Source organism: Chiloscyllium plagiosum, unplaced genomic scaffold (assembly GCF_037043375.1).
Source record: "Chiloscyllium plagiosum isolate Xiang-an unplaced genomic scaffold, Cpla_swu_hap1 HiC_scaffold_1, whole genome shotgun sequence".
NCBI lineage: Eukaryota > Metazoa > Chordata > Chondrichthyes > Orectolobiformes > Hemiscylliidae > Chiloscyllium > Chiloscyllium plagiosum.
In genome coordinates this window covers 109,112,427-109,134,421 of record NW_028270139.1, presented here as the reverse complement: position 1 = coordinate 109,134,421, position 21,995 = coordinate 109,112,427, and the positions used below count along the sequence as shown (strand labels likewise).

The 21,995-nt window shown below is 40.7% G+C and overlaps 1 protein-coding gene across 3 annotated transcripts in view; it reads right to left on the bottom strand.

The window, feature by feature from the left end:
* Positions 1–21,995, bottom strand: part of LOC122548398 (putative E3 ubiquitin-protein ligase HERC1) — a 377,691-nt gene that overhangs the window by 67,292 nt on the left and 288,404 nt on the right. For all 3 annotated transcript variants that reach the window (XM_043686981.2, XM_043687001.2, XM_043686991.2), the window contains exons 49-54: positions 14,005–14,275; positions 12,880–13,093; positions 12,048–12,307; positions 7,577–7,704; positions 5,404–5,531; positions 420–626 (exon numbers count right to left, since the gene is read on the bottom strand). In XM_043686981.2, coding sequence (XP_043542916.2) covers positions 420–626; positions 5,404–5,531; positions 7,577–7,704; positions 12,048–12,307; positions 12,880–13,093; positions 14,005–14,275 — 1,208 coding nt within the window. The remainder of the gene's footprint in view (positions 1–419; positions 627–5,403; positions 5,532–7,576; positions 7,705–12,047; positions 12,308–12,879; positions 13,094–14,004; positions 14,276–21,995) is intronic.

Genomic DNA, 21,995 nt, shown 5'->3' with positions numbered 1-21,995 from the left:
GAGCTTTCAAAATGTTCATTGTCATTTTTTTTATCAAACAAGAGTGCATCCTATCCACACCAACTGACATTGAGGGCTGTCAAGTTTTTAAGTGTCTGCATTATCTATTTTTTTCCATACCAATTTTGCCACCTAACCGCTCCTTCTTCATTGTTACATTGGCAGTATCCATGTACTGTAAAATTGAGGTTAAATTTCCTCTAAAAAAGGATAGGATGGGTTTCAATTGAAAAGTAAACTTTGTGGGAAGGACAAACTAAGGTCTTGCAATGCCTGACAAACAAAACAGGATCAAAAATACTCGATGATAATTGCAAATCTTTTGTCACTGCAAACAATGAGCAGGATTTTATTGAAGTATAAGTGTATTACTTCCCTGCTGAGCACTGTCAATAGAAGTTGCTATTATTTGAACATACCATCTTTCCTCTGACAATGCACTAGCTCAATTGTGTCAGAAACGGATACTTCTGTAACTTCAATGCAGCCAATTGATCCATCCAGTCGACCCACTAACAGAAACTCCGCTTGTTTGTCATTGCTTTTGTTCACAAGTGGTGTTTGAACATCTGCCCAGGTTATAGCAGTTACCCAGGAAGGCTGAATCTTCACATGGATTTGATTCCCTTTGGAAGAAACAAAACATTTGTCAACTTACAGAAAGCAATATAAAATACAGAACAGGCAGACAGAGGACAAAGGGACCCAGAGAGGACCACTGCAGGACTCTCAGCCTTTGAAAATGTCTAATAGTTTACGATACTTCTAGCCTGTCTTGATGAGATTGAGTGCTGCAAGATCAATGAGCTAACCATGACACTATGGTACATGAAGTCATTTGGGATGAGAGGGGTCCTTAAAAAGGAATATAGTTGTAGTAAAGGACAATGTAGTGAAGGGGACTGACACCATTCTCTGCAGCAAACACGAGTCTAGGTGGCTGTGTTATTGGTGAACACCTGGGTTTGGGACATCTGCTCATGGCTGCTGAAGAACCTAGAGTGGGAGGAGGAGGACCCGCTTGTCATGGGCCATGTAGGTATCAATCAAGAGTGGTGCAAATGCAGAATCAGAGAAACTCAACAGGTTTGGCAACACCTGTGGAGAGATAACAGTCAATGTTTCAGGTTCAGTGACCCTTCTTCAAAATTGGAAGTTAGGAAAAGACTGGCGTATAATCAAAGGTGGTTTTGCGTAGTCAGTGAGAGGGGCTAGGTATCATATTTAGAAGCAGAACTTTAAGGTCATTATCTTTGCATTACTCGAGATACACGTAAATAGCATAGAGCAAATCAGACTCGAGAGATGAAGGTGTGACTCAAAGACTTATGTGGGAGAAATGGCTTGTGTCTCATGAGGCACTATCTTCAGTACTGGAGAAAGTGGGATCTATCTAGATGGGACTGCCTCCATCTGAACCGTGTTGGGGCCAGTATTCTTGCCAATTACAGAATGAGGGAAGGAAAAGAGATTTTGATAAACAGTTGAACAGTTGGGGCAAAGGATCAAATTTAGGAAGATGTGGTAAATCAAACAGGTGTCAAGGTCAGAGTATTAATGTGTTAATACGGGAAATAGTTAAATAAATACTGTCTATTCTTTCCTTTTTTTTGGGTCAAGAGTGTGGTGCTGGAAAAGCACAGCAGGTCAGGCAGCATCCGAGGCACAAGAAAAGTGACATTTCGGGCAAAAACCCTTCATCCTGATCTCTAATCTCCAGCATCTGTAGTCCTCACTTTCGCCTAGTATTTATTCAAGAGTCAACCAAAAGACAAGACTAAAATTTACAAAGAGAGAAAAAGGATAAAACTAAGTACTCTTTAAGTGAATGCACGTAGCATTCGAAACAAAACAGATTTACTGAGAATGCAAATAGAAGTGAATAAGTATAATCTGGAAGGCATCTCTAAACAAAATCAATATTCTGCCTACGATACGGTTCTGTATTAATAACTATCACCTTGGCAAAAGATGATAATATTACCATTCAGAAAGAGACACTGGCATAGTATTTGCTTGCAGACACAATTACTCTAACTAATCTAGGGGGCATGATTTGGAGATGCCGGTGTTGGACTGGGGTGTACAAGGTTAAAAATCACACAACACCAGGTTATAGTCCAACAGGTTTAATTGGAAGCACACTAGCTTTCGGAGCGACGCTCCTTCATCAGGTGATTGTGGGTAGCACTACTAATCAGAGAGGGTATCATAGCTACAGAAGCTTCCATTGTCGAGGAAGATCTGCCTACCGAGTCAGTATGGGTGGAAATTAGAAACAGCAAGGGAGCAGTCACCTCGTTCGGGGTTTACTACAGGCCCCCCAATAGCAGCAGGGAGATTGAAGAAAGCATAGGTCGGCAGATTTTGGAAAAGTGTGGACGTAGTAGGGTTGTTGTAATGGGTGACTTTAACTTTCCCAATATTGAATGGAACCTCCTTCGAGCAGAAGATTTGAATGTAGCTGTTTTTGTAAGGTGTGTTCAGGAGGGTTTCCTAACTCAGCACGTTGACAGGCTGACGAGGGGAGAGGCCATTCTAGACTTGGTGCTCGGAAACGAGCCAGGGCAGGTATCAGATCTTGTGGTGGGAGGCATCTCACATTCCTCACTGCCTCACATTCTACATAGCTATGGAGAAGAAGAGGATTAGGCAAAATGGGAGGATATTTAATTGGGGAAGAGGAAACTATGATGCGATTAGACATGAGTTAGGAAGCATGGACTGGGAGCAATTGTTCCATGGTAAAGGCACTATAGACAGGTGGAGACTGTTTAAGGAACAGTTGTTGTGAGTGATGAATAAATATGTCCCTCTGAGACAGGCAAGAAGGGGTAAGATAAAGGAACCTTGGATGATGAGAGCGGTGGAGCTTCTCGTCAAAGGGAAGAAGGTAGCTTACATAAGGTGGAGGAAGCTAAGGTCAAGCTCAGCTCTAGAGGATTATAGGCAGGCGAGGAAGGAGCTCAAACATGGTCTGAGGAGAGCCAGGAGGGGGCACGAGAAAGGCTTTGCAGAACGGATAAGGGTGAACACAAAGGCATTTTACACTTATGTGAGGAATAAGAGAATGGTCAAAGAAAGAAAAGGGCCAATCAGGGATAGCATAGGGAACTTGTGTGTGTGGAGTCTGAGGAGGTAGGGGAAGCCCTAAATGAGTTTTTTGCTTCTGTCTTTACGAAAGAAACGAACTTTGTAGTGAATGAAACCTTTGAAGAGCAGATGTGCATGCCGGAATGGATAGAGATAGAGGAAGCTGATGTGCTGAAAATTTTGTCAAACATTAAGATTGACAAGTCGCCAGGCCCGGACCAGATTTGTCCTCAGCTGCTTTGGGAAACGAGAAATGCAATTGCTTCGCCACTTGTGAAGATCTTTTCATCCTCGCTCTCCACTGGAGTCGTACCCGAGGACTGGAGAGAGGCAAATGTAATTCCTCTCTTCAAGAAAGAAAATAGGGAAATCTCTGGCAATTACAGACCAGTAAGTCTCACGTCTGTCGTCTGCAAGGTGTTAGAAAGGATTCTGAGGGATAGGATTTATGACCACCTGGAAGAGCATGGCTTGATTAAATGCAGTCAACACGGCTTTGAGAGGGGCAGGTCATGCCTCACAAACCTTATCGAGTTCTTTGAGGATGTGACTAGAAAAGTTGATGAGGGTCGAGCTGTTGATGTGGTGTATATGGACTTCAGCAAGGCATTTGATAAGGTTCCCCATGGTAGGCTCATTCAGAAGGTCAGGAGGAATGGGATACAGGGGAATTTAGCTTTCTGGATACAGAATTGGCTGGCCAACTGAAGACAGCGAGTGGTAGTAGAAGGAAAATATTCTGCCTGGAAGTCAGTGGTGAGTGGTGTTCCACAAGGCTCTGTCCTTGGGCCTCTACTGTTTGTAATTTTTATTAATGACTTGGATGAGGGGATTGAAGTTTGCAGACGACATAAAGGTTGGAGGTGTCGTTGACAGTATAGAGGGCTGTTGTAGGCTGCAGCAGGACATTGACAGGATGCAGAGATGGGCTGAGAGGTGGCAGATAGAGTTTAACCTGGATAAATGCGAGGTGATGCATTTTGGAAGGTGAGTACAGGATTAAGGATAGGATTCTTGGCAGTGGGGAGGAACAGAGGGATCTTGGTGTGCAAGTACATAGATCCCTTAAAATGGACACCCAAGTGGACAGAGTTGTTAAGAAAACATATGGCGTTTTGGCTTTCATTAACAGGGGGATTGAGTTTAAGAGTGGTGAGATCTTGTTGCAGCTCTATAAAACTTTGGTTAGACCGCACTTGGAATACTGCGTCCAGTTCTGGTCGCCCTATTATAGGAAAGATGTGGATGCTTTGGAGAGGGTTCAGAGGAGGTTTACCAGGAAGCTGCCTGGACTGGAAGGCTTACCTGGACTGGAGGGCTTATCTTATGAAGAGAGGTTGACTGAGCTCGGACTTTTTTCATTGGAGAAAAGGAGGAGAGGGGACCTAATTGAGGTATACAAGATAATGAGAAACATAGATAGAGTCGATAGCCAGAGACTATTTCCCAGGGCTGAAATGGCTAACTCGAGGGTCATAGTTTTAATCTGGTTGGAGGAAAGTATAGAGGGGATGTCAGAGGCGGGTTCTTTACACAGAGAGTTGTGAGAGCATGGAATGCGTTGCCAGCAGCAGTTGTGGAAGCAAGGTCATTGGGGACACCTAAGAGACTGCTGGACATGCATATCGTCACAGAAATTTGAGGGTGCATACATGAGGATCAATGGTCGGCACAACATCGTGGGCTGAAGGACCTGTTTTGTGCTGTACTATTCTATGTTATGTTCTAATCACAGTTAGATCATATTTGGAATATTGTGAACAGTTCTAGGCTCTATATTATAAGGAAAAGGAAAGGTACACTGGAGGAAATGCAAAAAAGGTTTTATTAGAAAAAATATCAGAATTGAGAAGCACAGACTGTTTCTCTACCGAACAGAAGGCTGAGGAGCGACTTGATTTAAGATCACATCTTTAAGATTATGACTGTTTGTAAGTATTGGTGTAGAACTAAGGTCCAAGAAAATCCAGCTATGAATTCAGGAAAAACCTCTTTACCCAGAGAATGGTTACAAAGCAAAATACTTGCTTCAAGGACTTGTCAAGTCAATTACCAGAGATACATTTACAGGAAAGCTAAGCATACAAAGGAGAAAGCAATAGAAAGCTGTGTTGATAGGGTTAAAGGAAGATGGAAGAGACATATACCAGCTCAAATTTGTTAAAGGACTATTACTGAGCAATGAACATTTGCTAATACTATGTTCATTAATTTAGCCTTTTGACACAGTAATGATCATCATTAGAATGCATTGTTCCAAAAGCAGAAGGCAGTGTATGCAATGGGTTCTGTTTATTATTAATTTCTTACCATCCACTAGATAGATGTTGACTATTTTGTCTTGCGAAGCAGCCAAGAATCCACCACTTGCACTCCAGTGAACAGGAGACAAATTGATGTCACCTGTAGGTGTACTCGGCCTCTTATCAGAGTCTTCACTGGGAGAATTATGTGAAGCGTGAAGAAAGGAAAGGAAATTTCACTATTATTACCAATATTGCATTGTTGGTTACCTGCTCGATATATAGACATAACTACAAAACCCTAATAATTATGGGGAGGAGTGAAGGGCATTTTGAGCATCAGCTTCCCCTACCTCTGCGTACTGAACATTAAAATCTTTTTTCAAGCAAATGGAGATGAAGAGAGCTTATGGAAGGGGAGCTGAGGCACATAGTGATATTGGAAAAAGAGCAGGTTACATTAGAAACATCAGAGTGGAAGTGGTGTCTCAGTCGGTGAGGGGGAAGAGTAAAGCAGGGAAGCTTAATCTAGCAGAGAAGTGACTCACTTACAGGATCCAGATATACCCATCTCCAACTTGCTGCCATATTTCCCAAATCCTGGGAAACCCAATGCCCAAGTGAGATTTAAAAACGAAATTATATCTGAGGCATATGATATCATTAGAATACTTAAATTACCAGTTGTCTGTCTCCTGGAAGTAAGTCGGATGCTTGCCCAACATCTACCTTGACTGAGTTAAAACTGGAAATAAGTGCGGTGGAGTCATGTTGCAGGTTATTATTATTATATTCCACTGGATCCAAACCTACCTATTGTTTGAATTCGCATCAATGTACCAGCTTGGTTCAATCACTCTTGCCCTATATCAAATACCACTCCACGACTCTAGAGCATAATTTAAGTTTATACTTCAGTTCAGTACTAAGGGAGTACTCTTCTGTCTCAGGGTTGTCTTTCAGATGAAAGATTATACTGAGATCCTGTTTGCTAAGACATAAAGGATTTTAAGAATAGCAAGACAATTCTGGAGTCCTGGTCAAAATAATTTTTCAACCAGTATCAACAGAACAGACTTACATTCAGATGCTAGAAATCTAAAATAACAAAAAATCTCAGAAGCTTCCAGCAAGTCTTGTAACATCAATGAGGAAGGATACAGTTAATGTGTCAGATCAATTACTTCTTATCATAACATTGAGACCACTGAAGAGAATAACAGACAAATGGCAGTAACCCATCATTTTGCTCTCTGAGTGCCATGTTTTAATGCCCTCTTTCCCCCTCAGAATCTCCCTCCGATACTCTTCATGCCTAATATTGCTGAAATTCTTATTTGACCCATTAGCTGTGGATCAAGGAGAAGCACACATAGATGCAGATGAGGAATTCGGGAAGGAGGCTCAATTTTGGGTATTTATTGATAAGTGAGTGGATTTATTGATAAGTGAGCATCAATGTGTGCATCATAAACACCCAGTGAGAATATCCTTACTAGCTGGACATTTATGAATCTGTTAATGCCGAAAATAAGTTTTATCTGCTGCCCATTTTGCAGTGTGCATCAGAGTGTAATATTAAAGAGTGAACTTGCTCTGCTGACCTGCAGGAAATTGGATGTCTCAAGGCTAGGGTGGGATGGCTCTGACTTACAGATAGATTGTAAGAAATTACATTATCATCTCCTATTATTCAGAGTCATTTACATGGCCATTTCCTTCTCATTCAGAGCCATTTACATTATCATCTCCTACTATTTACATTTGCACCCCCTATTCAGAAATCAACAGGAGCATTGCAGTTGGAATTTGACTACTCTCTTCTAGTTACAAAAACAAAATTACAATTCACAACAAATCTGGCCAGTAAGGGATAATTTACATTACATTGTTTCTGGAGATGATGTCGTCACTGCACTGAGTCTTGGCTGGAATGTGACTGTGAGGGAGTGACTGGGGGTTGTCTTGTGAGCATTACTAACCGTGATGTAAAGGTTTTGTATAAAGGAAGGACTGTTTCCTTTGTTCAGAGCACGTTTTGCCATGACCCCATAAGCCCTCTGGAGTGTGTGCTGAAGTTACCTCCAAAATGTTTGTACTGTACTCTGCTTAATAACATTTGGTCGTTGTTCACACAAGTTGGTTTGTTGCAGTTGCATCAAGTGTGGAGGGATCTCAGAAGAAAAAGAACTTAATACGGGGATCAAGACGATATGCTTGCAAAAGCCATGAAAACATACCAAATTTTAAAGCAAATGGTTTGCTTTAAAGCAACTGTGTTTTTTGTTAAAGTCCAAAGGCGAATGGTTCCATCCAGGGCACTCGTGGCCAGCAAAGACTTTGCAACTGACCAAGAAGAACTTGCAACCTGTAATTGAAATCAAAACAGACAAAAGATTAGATACCTTCCACCACACTCAGAACATAAACATTATCATCATTCATTCATACCTTACTGAGGATATTAGTTTTTTTTTAAGAAGGCTATAATATTGCAAAGAATAGTATTAAGTTTGAGATTAGGGATGGTTTGGAAACCAGCAAAGGAATATCAAAAAGATTATGAAAAGAATAAGGCAAAATAGCCAAGAGTATATGACTGCAAGAAACTTTAAACAACATAAAAAGGGAAGTACACACTGGTTTCTTAGACGGATAGATTGGCGAAATCTTTTTATGGAGAACGAGGGACTGGTAGAGATATAAAACAAACATTTCGTGTCTAACCTCACATTTGAAGATAACTAGTTGCATAACAGAAATAAAGGATAATTTAAGAATAAGAAACTTTAGGGACTAAAATAGGGAAATTTCCCAGTACCAGATTTTTGAAATAAATAGCTGCAGAGGTAGGTGCTTGGGATATGACATTTACAAAAATTTCTAAATTCAGCTAACTTTTAAGTGTTGTATTCAGGGATCCTATGGGGAAGACTTTGGGAACATAGTGCATAAATGTACATTAAACCCCATTAAACTCACTGGACAACATCCAGACTTGGCTTAAGAAATGGCAGTCAACATTCACACCATACAAGTCCTGAGTGGCATATATCTGACTTGCTTAAGGAGAATTCAGAATGTACACACCACAGTCATCAGAGAACTCAGTTAGCTAATAAATGTTCAGAGAAGAGAACGTGGCGCCAACAGCTTCTGTGGAAAGTAGTTTTGACTGCAGATCAATATTCAGGATCATTTGTGAATTTTGTATTGAATTTAACTATTACATGGCCAGAGTACTTTTAACATTGTGCACTGCAGTTTTTTTTTCTGCAGGATATGTCCATGTTATTTTTCAAGAAGCAGAGTTGTATACATTTGTAAAGTTTAAAATGCTTTGTTAATCATCTTTACATCTTGCTCAAGCTTGATTTGCAATTAACTAGTTTTTTAGTTGTTACTTAAGGAACATGGTTGAATTGTTTCTGAAAATGAGCTACATATAGCCTGACATGAAGATTTAAATAAAATTGGTAATATTGATTTCTATTTTTTAAAATTTTAAACTTTGTTGAGACTTATGGAGCAGTGGGACAAGAAAGGAAATTACTTCATCGCCCGAAATGGATCATAACATCTTAGGTCAGCAGACTGGACAGCTGGTTTGTAGTGCAGAGTGATGTCAACAGTGTGGGTTCAATTGCCACACTGAGGTTACCATAAGGGATTCTCTTTGACAATCTCTCCTCTCACCAAGGTGTGGTGACCCACCCCATGTCTCTCTCCTCCTTTCTAATGACTGAACACCCATATGGTCAGTCCATGAGTGTTAAAGGAGCTAGGACAGCACACTGCAATGCCTTAACTGTAACCTTTTAGAGTAAATTGGATTCAGGAATTGTATCTCTTAATTGGAAAATTGCTGATACCCTTTAAGAAGGGTGACAGAGGGAAGCCATGCAATTACAGATGAGCTAACCTAACATGTGTGGTGGGGAAATTGATACAGTCTATAATCAAGGATAGAGTAAATGATTTGCTCAAAAAAAAAAATCAGTTAATCAGGTAGAATCAGCATGGTGCCATAAAGGGCAGGTCATGCCCGATAAACATCAGTTTTTTTGGCAAGCTGACAGAGGTGTGGACAAGAGATAAGTTGATGGATGTTGTTTATATGGACTTCCAGATTAGTTTCCTTCAGCCAGAGCTCATCTGTTTCCTTTGATTCTCCCCACCCAACATTTTCTCTACTTTGTGCTTTTGTTTCTTTCCTTATTGGAGACATCCTGAACTCCTGGCTGAGATGTGGACTCAGTGAGGTGTACTCTCGGCCTGACGTGGCAGTCTCCTGGCTTGGCATGGCGGGCTTTTGGTGTTTCAGCCTGGTTTAGAGTCCTCTCTCCTGGTGGGGTGGTACTCCGGCCTAAGGTAGCTGTCTTTTGGAGTGGTGGTCTTTTGGCAGTTTATCAGCCTGACATGGCTCCAGCATGGATCTCTGGCCTGGAGGTGAATCCAGAGTGATCCCCAGGCCTCGAGGTGAAGCCTGTTGCAGACTGGAGGCAAGGTCTGGTGTGGACCTCAGGCTAAGTACCAGCGTGAACTGGGTTGGAAGGACTGCTTTTCTAAACTTTTTATTTCTTTACTTTTCTAAATTGTTTTTCCCTCAGAACTTGTAATCGGTTTAGGGGCAGTATTATCACTGGACTATTAATTTAGAGACTCAGGTAATGTTCGGGGAACCCAGGTTCAAATCCTGCTGCAACAAATGGTAGAATTTGAATTCAATTAAAATCTTGAATTAAGAGTCTAATGACAACCATGAGTCCATTACTAATTGTTGGGAAAATCCATTTGGTTCACAAATGCCCTTTAGGGAAGGAAACTGCTATCAGTACCCGGTCGAGCCTATATGCAGCTCTGGACCTACAGCAATGTGGTTGACTCTTAACTACTCTCTGGATGGGATCGGCAATTAATACTGGCCTAGCCAATGACATCCTCATCCTGTGAATAATTTTTTTTAAATTACAGGCTTTGTAATGCTGTTGGTTATTTACCTTAGTGAGGTCTCCTATGGTTTTTGACCCTTCTGCTAACAAGAACAGTTTCTCTCTGTTTAGATCCTTTCTGATTTTGAATGTAATTTATCATTTCTCCTCTCACTTTGGTGTTCCATGCAAAACAAACTCCAAATTCTCTCATCCATGTAGCTAAGTCCCTCAAATCCTGGAATTATAATGATAAATCTTCACATCTCCTGCTGGATGCAGTGCCCAGCATTAGGCACAAATGAAGCTGAACCAGTTTTATCAATGGTCATCATAATCTCCTTGCTCTTGTAGTCCATTCCTCTGTTTATAGTGTCTAGAATCCCATTCATCTCTTTTAAACTTCTTCAACTTGTCCTGTCATACCTAGGTATGTTGTACTAGGATGGCGCCGTAAGTGGTGACGTGTAAACTTTTCATTCTACTCATTTCAGTGTAAAGTCCCACAGAGAGACTATCAGCCAAGGTGGAAGCCCATGGACCTAAAGGCTAATTACTAACATGGATAGGAAATTGGTGAGAAACAGTGTTGGCATTATGGGCAAGTACTCATACTGGCAAGATGTGTCCAGTGGCGGAAGCAATGACCTTGTGGCATTATCACTAGACTATTAATCCAGTCAACCAGGTAACGTACTAGACCACCTGGGTTCAAATCCTGCCATGGCAGACGGTAGAAGTTGTCCAATAAAAGTCTGGAATTAAGAGTCTAACGATGATCATGAAACAATTGTCATTTGTCAGAAAATGAAACATCTGGCTCACTAATGTCCTTTAGAGAAGAAAACGTACATCCTTACCTGGTCTTGCCTCCATGTCTATCTCGACCCACAGTTGACAATTAACTGACCTCTGGGCAATTAGCAATAGGGTGACCTTGCCAGCAATGCCCATATCCCGTGAAATAATAAAAAGAAATTGATGGTGGTGACAGGACAAGTTGAAGAAGTTTAAAAAAGATGTGATTTTTGCAATTCTCTAGTCCTCTAGCTCCCAAGAGGATTGAAAGATTATGGCCATTGTTTCTGTCATTTCCAGCCTAACTGCCCTCAAGTTATCTGGATGCAACTCATCCCAGCCTAGTGACTTATCAACTTTTAAGCCAACTTATCTAATTCCCTCTCATCTAATAGGTTCTTAGTTCCTCCAATATCTCCAATAGCTCCTATTCACTATGACTGCGGCAGCATCCCTTCCGTAATAATAATGCTGCTTGATTAGAGACGGTGGACATGGCTGAGATATTAAATATAAATTCCCCCTTTTGGTCCTTCATTCACCCCACTCCTTCCTTTTACCACTGCTCACTATTTGTATCCCTACAGTACATTTTTGCATTTCTTATAAGTTTTCTGCCTATCTTTTCTTGACCTCTCTTTTCCTGTTTCGCTTCTCCTCTGATCTTTACCAATTCAGACTGGTTCTTACCTGCATTATCAATCTGATCTCCATCATATATCTTCTTTTTATGTTTCACCTCATACTCTTAACATTTCCCCTTATGGAAATGTATGTTGACTTCTCATCGAACATTCTCCTATTTAGGGGCAGTCCTGTGTTCGATTAGTTTGCCCTGGCCATAAATAATTTTTACGCTTACTATAAAACCCTGATTAGCTTCTATATTTTTGATATGCAACTTCTTAATTTTACATAGGCATATTAACATCAGTTTTAGAGACCACTTTGAGATGTTTCAAAATTGATAAACTGATTGTACCCGATTCTCGTGTGCTTCCAGTTTGACAGTTGGACATTTCCGGAGATCCCCCGCTAAATCTGCATAAGTTTGAGGTCTGAACTGATTGCTCCTTTCTGACACTGACAAGGCCTGTACAAGATGCTGTGCAGCCCACTGACGATGTCCGGAACTCAGTCTCCCTGATAAGCAACATGCTGCAAGTGCATTGGCTAGTTCTAAGGGTCCAACATGTGATGACGAATAATAGGGAGTAGCAGTAGTGGTCGTTGCAGCAGCATCTGGAAAAGAAAAGGTGAAAATTGTTTGAATCCTTCAATGGTTTTCTGAATCTCAGTTTACATTTATGTATTCTACTCTTCTTTCCCAGCATAGCCACGACCATGCATGAAACATTCTTCTGTCAGGACATCAGCATGCACTGCACCATCAGATACTTAAAGGAGAAACATCCTCTCAGCATTTACACACGCTGGCTCCCTCATAACCTTAATATGCCTCAAGAAGATAACCTCTCAATGTAAATTCCAAACAGTATTGGTCTAACCTGCTCAAACTTCATTATATAGCAATACAAATCAATTTAGTGCACCTCCTCTTGAGCGTATTTTCTTTTGGAGACTAGAACCATACACAGTCTCTTAGATGTATTCTCACCAATACATTGTACAGTTGGAGCAAGACTTCTCAATTTCATACTCCATCTCAATAAACATATACTCGATCATTTAGATAACATATCAAATTTACAGCATCTTTCCTAACAGCATTCAGTTGCTGAATGTAATTGTAAAACACAGGTTAAAACTTCTTTACAAATCAGCAAAGTGATTGATCACATAAATATTCCTACCCTTGGGCTCGGTCTCTTCTTTGTCACGACTAGAATGATGGCGGAAACCTTTTTCAGTGAGCAGTTCAACTAAGGTTTGAGTTACCAGGAAGTTGGGAGAGCTAGAAAGTTTGTTGTCTTTTACTGGTCTATGGAAAAGGTGAAGCACTCTGTTCTTCTGCTGTGAGTCACGGATCATACCTACATGCAGCCCTGTTGCAGCAGCAATCAAATCCTTGGGGAAAAAAAATAACATGGAGCTATTTAAACTTATACCCTGGATCAGTTACTGTTTTCTTCTCAAAGATGTCATGTTAGATATACAGCATATTATACTTGTTACTTCAGACAAAGTAAATGAATAGGTCTGCAGTACCAACTTGCTACGGATCTCAATTACAAATGTCACACAATCAAATATCTTAAATTATATCTTGTATATAATGCAATAAAATATGAAACTATTGTACTTTTTAAAGATTTATACTTTAGAATTTGAAGGCATATAGTTTATATAAAATATTCATGAGAGTAGTTCCAGAGATGAGGAATTTTGGTTATGTGAATAGACTAGAGAAGATCAAGAGGTGATTTGATATAGATGTTCACAATTATGAGGAGTCTAGTGAGAGTAGATATGGAAAATACAATTTCTCCTGGTGGAACTAGTGTACAAGGTAGTTGGAAAAAGAAGCTACAACAGAAGGAAAACATTATTCTGCAGTGTGTGGTTAAGATCTGGAACGTTCTGGCTCTGAATGTGGTGGAGACAGTATCCATGAAGGCCTTCAAAAGAAAATTGGGTAACTGAAAATAAATTATTTGTAGGGCTCTGGGAAAAGGCAGAGCCTAGGGGAGTAGCTCATGCCGAGACCCAGCTTGGACACAATGGGCTGGATGTCTGTTTTGGTACTGTTAAACAGCCTATGAATATTTAAAAAAGCAAAATCATGCTGATACTGAAAATCTGCAATAAAACTGAAAACACCAACCACTCAGCATGGAGAAATGTAGGGTTAACATTTTAAATCAATGACTTTTTAAATCAGAACTCTAGAAGTCATCAGCATGAAACTAGTTGCTGCCTGATCCACTAAATGTTTTCAGTACTTTTAATTTATATCACAAACGTTTTATTCCTCATACCTGAGTGCAAACATCAACTAACACCCTATAAGCAGTAGGACTGTTAGCCACTAGACAGCCAATTGCTGAACTCATATATGCCAGGCAAGAGTTGGTATTCCAAGTTGTTCCTTTTGAAGGTCTAAGTTGGTTATTTGAATATAAACATTCAATTCCATTATTTGCCAGATGAGCTCTTCCTGCAGCAGCGAGACACATTAACCGAACTAAGACACGGATGTCAGTTAATCCAAGAGCTTCCAGGCCACTTGTCTGGCTGCACATGGAACCACTATAATTGGATAATTTGAAAGAGACAGAAGAAAATTAACATATGCTGAGAGGAACATTTTATTTCCAAACTATGTTTCAAAATAAACTAAAGCACTTAATTTTTATGCAAGGAATATATATCAGAACTGAGCTAAATCCCTATAATTTCCTACTTGCATAGATTTGGGGTTATGCTTCAATATGGTTTTAAATAATTTGCTTTTCTCCAAAATTACATTGCTATCATAATTGTTTTTGCTTATACTAAGTGCAATAATAGCTACATTCATCACAGGTACTCCAGTAAAAGGTTACAAATTTACAGAATCTTAAGACTTTCCTTAAAGTGTGTCACAAGTATCTCAAGAAGCAGTTTACCACCTTCCTTTGCTATTCAGTGGCACTGTCATCACTGGGTTCCCCACGATCGGCCCCTAGTAGCTGGGGGCAGGAGAAGAGGTCACTTTCAACCAGAACCCCAAATTGGGCAAGCAGCATTAAGCCATGGCTACCAGTAAAGGTTGGAGGCCAGGTATCTTGCAACATTCAAGAAGCTTGATACCAACTAGGGCAAAGCAAGCTGCTTGACTGGCTCCCATATTGTGTACATCTACAAAACTTACAACTGATGCACTGTAACAACTCACCATGGCTCCTTTAGTGAAAATATTGCACTTTGTTTTGGACTATAAATTGGGAAAAATCAAAGTTTGGACACTGCTATCTTACAGGGAATGAAACAAGATTTAATTTCAAAGGTCAAAAGTATGGAGAAGCTGAATTTTATACTTTTGAGAGACATGTTGGCATTAAGCACCTTTGAGTTGAAAAGGTGCCTCAGAATAGCCTTTGAATTTTTAAGTTGTAGATTGAAGGGGCAGCTGAATCAGACCTTCAGAAAGCCTGCAAGAAAGACCAAGTTTCCCTCTCTTTCTCACCTCTAAGTGGAAAAACAAACATGCACAAAGACTCTGAAAAGAATGTCTAACTCAAATAAATACCCAAGTCCAACTGACTAACTACCAAATTGAGCATTAACGACAATAACATAGTATAATGCTAAAAGAAAAAGAAGTGACCAATTCACTTCCATTCTCCCTTGTGATTTGGATTCTTGATCTATAGAATTTGTTCCTCTTTGCCAGTGTTATGCTGCCTATGTTTCAGCTGTGATATTTCTGCAGAATTGTATGTCTTATCTGTCTTAGCTGTCGATGAATGTGTGCCATGTTTGTGTTTAAAATGGGATAAACTAGTATGAGTTATCTCAGCTCACCTCAGTTCTATTGAAGAAAGGAGCTGTTGAAAGAGCACCAGTATGCTTTGCACGGTCAGGAAGAGAGATCAATCCGCTTGATACACAACCTGAGTATGTCGTTTGGGGAATTTGGAAGCAATGTGGGAATTCGGAAGGAACTTGGGAATTCAGTGCAGAGAGGAAAAGGTGATTTTTGCTTTTTTTTGGCTTATAAATTGAAAGGTCTTTTTTTTTTTAAGCAGGATAAATTGAAGCCCAACACAAAAGAGTGACATCACAGCTAAACCATAAGTTCACTGCTTGATAACAACTACAGATTTGACTAGTATTATTGCGACCTACTGCGACCACTAGGACTTATAACAGCACACAAACCAACAGCCACTCTCAGACAACAACTCACCAAAACGAAGGACCCGATACCCAACATGAGCAAAACTAATGTAGTGTACAAAATCCCATGCAAGGACTGCACAAAACACTATATAGGACAAACAGGAAGACAGCTAACTATCCACGAACATCAACTAGCCATGAAACGACACAACCAGCTATCCCTAGTAGCCACACACGCAAACGACAAGCAACATGAATTTGACTGGGACAACACTACCATTATAGGGCAAGCGAAACAAAGAACAGCCAGGAATTCCTAGAAGCATGGCACTCATCCACAAACTCCATCAACAAACACATAGACCTGGATCCAATATACCGGCCACTACAGCGGACAGCTGAAACTGACAACCGGAAGCGGCAGGGACAGGCCACTATAAATGCCGGAGGAAACACCACAGAAGCGCTTCACAGGAGGCTCCCAAGCACTGAGGATGTCACCTAGACAGGGGACGAAACGTTTGCAACAAAAACTTCCAGCTCGGCGAACAGAACCACAGCAACGAGCACCCGAGCTACGAATCTTCTCACAAACTATGTATTATTGGCTACTTTTGGATAGAGGGTAAATAGGGGAAATATTTACAGGCTACAAACTAAAAGACTAGTATGACATTAAAAAAGAACAAATTTAGAATTAATTAATTAAAATAGAGATGCCAGGCCAGACAATGTGCTGTAATTGCATAATGTAGGAACACATGTATCTCATTGTGGTTCATTGTAACCACATCTGTAGCAGGTGTTGGCTGCTTGAGGAACTCTGGCTCAGAATTGATGTGCTGGAGTCTGAGCTTCAAACACTGCAACACACCAACCAGGAGGGAGAGAGTTACTTGGTTGCTGTGTTTCAGGAGGTAGTCACATTCCTTAGATGAACTACCTTGAGGGTGTGACTTCAAGCAAAGCAGATAGAGGGATCCAGGAGATAATGCTGAAGGAGCCTCTGCCCTTGAGCTTTCCTAACACGTTTGAGATTCTTGCTCCCTTTGTGACTGAAAGCAAGGGCTGTAGAGAGGATGAGCAAACAGACTATAGCACCATGGTACAGGAAGGCATTCAAGAGAGGGGAGGAGAGAGAAATGTAGCTGTAATCAGGAATTGTATAGTCAGGAGAATAGACACTGTTCTCTGTAGTCAGCACAGAGTCCCAAAGGCTGCATTGCCTGCCTGATATCCAAGTTCAGGGCTGCAGAGAGTGGGAGGGAAAGAGCCAGTTGTCGTGGTCAGTGTAGATGCCAAAGACATAGAAGGAAGAAGTCAAGAGGTTCTGCTGAGGGAATGTGTTCAGCTAGGGGCTAAATTTAAATGCAGAACTGAAAAGGTAATAATCTCTGGATTACTACCTAAGCCATGTGCAAATTGACAAAAGGTCAACAAGAGTAAATAGGTAAATGCATTGTTCAATGATTGGTTTGAAATCATGGGAAATTGGCACCAATCCTGAGGAAGGAGAGAGCTGTTCCGATGGTACAGGCTCCACTTGAATTTGGGTGGGACCAGAATTCTGTCAGGGTGGATTACTAGGCCTCTGGACAGGGCTTTAAACTAATTAGTCCAGGGGTGGGTAGGGGGTAAGTTGCATGGGAAAATGTTAAGAGGAAGGGGATGCTCTACAGAGGTTATTAAAGTTTCCACAACAAGTAATAGGGCAGATTATGGAAAGGGTAACTTCAGACACAACAGATAAGGGGACAACTCTATGAAAGTGAGCAGTTAATACAGGACTGAGGGTGCTGTACTTATATGCACTCAGTATCCAAAACAAGGTTGCATTGCAGATTTAGATCAGCAGGTACAATGCTGCAGATATCATAGTGATGTGGCTACAAGGGGATTAGGTCTGGGAACTAAGTATCCAAGGATATGTCCTATCGGCATGGGCTGAGGGAGTAGGGTTGCCTCATTAGTAAGAAATAAAAACTAAATTGATAGCAAGAAGTATTATAAAGTCAGAAGGCATAGAATCTAAGTGGGAGGAGTTGGGGAATTGCAAAGGAAAACAGTCCCTGACGGAAGTTATGTACAGACCTCCTAGCAGAGAAAAAAAAATCTGAAGAAAAGGAATTTGTGTAATTTCTACGAGATGATATTTTTTGGAGCAGCTTGTGGTAGAGCCACTGGCAAACAAGCAATTCTGAATTTGGTGATGTGCAGTGAGGCAGACTTGATTGGGGAACTTAAGGTGAAGGAATCCCTGGGGGGCAGAGACCATACATCATAAAATTCACCCTGTAGTTTGAGAGAAAAAAGTTGGAATCAGACGTAATAGTATTACAGTTCAGTAAAGGTAACTACAAAGAAATGAGAGAGAAGCTGGTCAGAGTTGACTGGAAGAGGAGTCTGGCATGGAAGATGGTGGAGCAATAAGAGCAATAGTTTCTGGGGATAACTTGGGAGGCATAGTGAAATTCATCCCTGAAGCACACTAAGGGGGAGAGGAGACAACCACGGATGACAAAGAAAGTCAGGGACAGCATAAAAGCAAAGGAAAACGAATACAGCATGTTGCAGAGTAGTGGGAAGCCAGAGGATTTGGAAGCCTTTAAATACCAGTTGAGTATAACTAAAAAAAGCAATAAGGCAGGTCAAAGATAGAATATGAGAGTAACCTGGTTAATAATATAAAAGAATATTGCAAGAGTTATTTAGACATATAAAAGATAAGAGAGAGACAAGAGTGGACATTGGACAGCTGGACAGTGAGGCTGGAATAGTAGTAATGGGGACCAAAAATTGGCAAAGGAACAGAATAGGTACTTTGCATCAGTTCTCACAGTTAAACACTAGTAGCATACCAGAATTTCAAGAGACTTAGGGGCAGAGGTGAGTGCAGAGGCTATCACTAAGAAAAAGGTGCTGGGGAAGCTGAAAGAACTGCAGGTAGATAAATCACCCAGACCAGTAATAGCTGAGGAGTTTGTAGAGGCATTGGTAGTAATCTTTCAGGAATCACTGAAGTCAGGGAGGATACCAGAGGAAAATGGCTATGTAACAGAAGGGAAGGAGGCAGAAGACAAGAAACTGCAAGCTGGTTAGAATGACCTTGGTCGTTGGTAAGATACTTGGAGGTACACAGTGAAACAGGGCTGAGTCAGCACGGCTTTGTCAAGGGGAAGTGATGCCTGACAAATCTGTTAAAATTCTTTGAAGTAACAATAAAGTTAAACAAAGAAGAGCCAATGGATGTGATCTATTTGATTTTGACAAGGTGCTGCACAAGAGGTTGCTAAATAAGATAAGGGTTCATGGTGTTAGCGGCAAGGTAGCGGCAAGATAGAGAGACGATTGGCTGATTGGCAGAAGACAGAGAGTAGGGATAAAGGGGTCTTTTTCAGAATGGCACTGAGTGACTAGTGGTGTTTCACAGGGGTTAGTGTTGGCAACACAATTATTCACAATATACTTTAAGGATCTGGACAAAGGAACTGAGAACATTGTTGCTAAGTCTGCAGATGACACAAAGATGAGAGGCAGTGTTGAGGAAGTGGGATAGCTGCAGAAGGATTTGGACTGGCTAGGAGAGTGGGCAAAGGAATGGCGGATGGAATACAAGTTGACAGGTTGTGAGGTTATGGACTTTGGCAGGAAAAACCAGAAGCATAGACTATTTCTAAATGGAGAAAGACTTTGGAAATCTGAAACACAAAGAGATTTGGGAGTCCAAGGTCAGAAGTCTCTTAAGGTTAACATGCAGATTCATTTGGCAGTTAGTAAGACAAATGCAATGTCCACATTCATTTCAAGAGAGCTAGAATACAAGAGTGGGGATGTACTGCTGAGGCTGTGGTCAGATTGTAGTTGGAATGTTGAGTGTGGTTTTAGGCCCAGTAACTAAGGAAGGATATAGTGACCTTGGAGGAGTCCACAGGAGATTACAAGAATGATCCCGGGATGAAGAGCTTGTCGTATGAGAAGTGTCTGTACTCAATGGGATTTAGATGAATGGGTGGGGTGGGGGTGGGGTGGTGCGGCGCATGAGGGTGGGCACACAGAATACTGAGAGGCCTAAATGGAATAGAGGTGGAGAAAAGGTTTTCACTAATAGGAGAGACTAGGACCTGATGGCACAGTCTGAACAAAGATATGACCCTTTAAAACTGAGGAGGAGAATAAGGATTTTCAGTTGCCAGAGGGTGGTTAATCAGTGGAACTCATTGCCACAGAGGGCTGTGGAGGCCAACTCATTGAGTGTATTCAAGGTGGATATAGATAGGTTCTTGATTGGTAAAGAGATCAAGGTTAATGAGAAGGCAGCAGGAGAATGGGATTGAGAAACATGATTGAATGGTGGAGCAGACTCGATGGGCCAAAGGGCTTCATTCTGCTCCTGTATCTTATGGCCTGTTGTTCTAAAGTTTAAGTTTACAGAATAGCAATGGCTAATAATCAGTTTTGCCAGTGGTTACAGGAAATCATAGAAACTAGGAGCAGAAGCAAGCCTTTGGCTCTTCATATCTGCTCCATCATTCAAAATGATTACGGCACGGCTGATCCTCTATCTCAATGCTGTATTCCATACCCTTTGATGGATTTAAAAATCTAAAAGTTCTCTTTCTTGAAGAAATGGCTGTTACCATACTGTGAGATAAGCATTTTGTTTTGTCAGGGAGGAGGCTTCAATTCCCAATGATATGATGCAGTTCAAAGGGCAAAAGCATTTTACAGATACCCATATGTATACCCATATTCCTGTGAGTGCTATAAATATATTATGATATATCTCTGGAACAGATGGGACTTGAATCCAGGCCTCCCAAACACTGTCCTGCAAGATCCCTCACATTTGTTTGTCATAAATAAATTTTCTTTTGCATTTTCTTGAAACTTGGAGTGAATTCTTTTGTCCCATTTAGCAGACAAATTCAGGCAAATTAATCAGCTTGGTGTTTCAATTGGTCATTTACACATTTGGGACAGCTTATGGAGTAGTCGAGCTTGATTACTTGTGCACTCCTTCCAACAACAGCAGTTTCTAAACCCGTGACTTACATCAACTAGAAGGACAAGGGCAGCAAATAAAATAAATTCTTATTGACTAAATACAGGATTTTTTTAGATGAACTAACGAAAAGGGTGGTGCAGTTGATGTGCATATATATGGACATCCAAAAGGTGCAGACATTTCATAAGCTGTTCAAAATTATGAAGGCTTTTGTAGAACAAGAGACTATTTTCATAGGCAGAAGAGTTGGCAAACAGTTAGCACAAGAGTTTGGGTCATTGGCAGAAGAAGCAGAGGCAGCACTGAGAATTTTAATAAAAATTACATGTAGCAAGTTAGATTAGATTTAGACTCCCTTAGGCCCTTAGGATGATCTGGAATGCATAGGTTGGAATGGTGGTAAGTAAATGTAAAACTTTCAAAAGGAAACTGGATAAATAACTGACCAGGAAAATATGGGGAATTGGAGGGGAATGGGATAACCTGACACAACCTTCATGGGCAGACTGACCACTTTTGTGATGTATCGTTCCATGGCAGCATCACTCAATCAGTGTAATTTCATACCATTGTGGGGACCAACACTAATTGAAAAAATACTCAGTAAATTGATTTTTCAGAAAAAAAAGGACATTTGGATCTTTAAAAGTTTTACATAAAATTAAAGCAACTGTCAAAATTCTTAATAAAACAACGTGAATATGGTTGCCTGGGGCAAAGGAAGAATTTAACAGAATGGTTTAACAAAGGAATTGAACACATGACAATTAGTGAAATGAGCATTTCATCCACAAAAAGCCAGTCAAACATTAATTCAGTTATATCCCTCAACATAACCTTTACATTCTTCTTTATAACAATGATTATAGGCTAATTTGATGTTTGTGTTTTATTCATTCAAGCGATGAGAGTATCACTGGCAAGGACAAAATTTATTCCTGATCCCTAATTTTGCTTGAGAAGGTAATCCACCTTCATATTTTGCAGCAGTCTATCTGGTTTAGATTAGATTAGATTCCCTACATTGTGGAAACAGGCCCTTCGACCCAACAAGTCAACACCGACCCTCCGAAGAGTAACCCACCCAGACCCATTCCCCTACATCTAAAACTATGGACAATTTAGCATGGCCAATTCCCC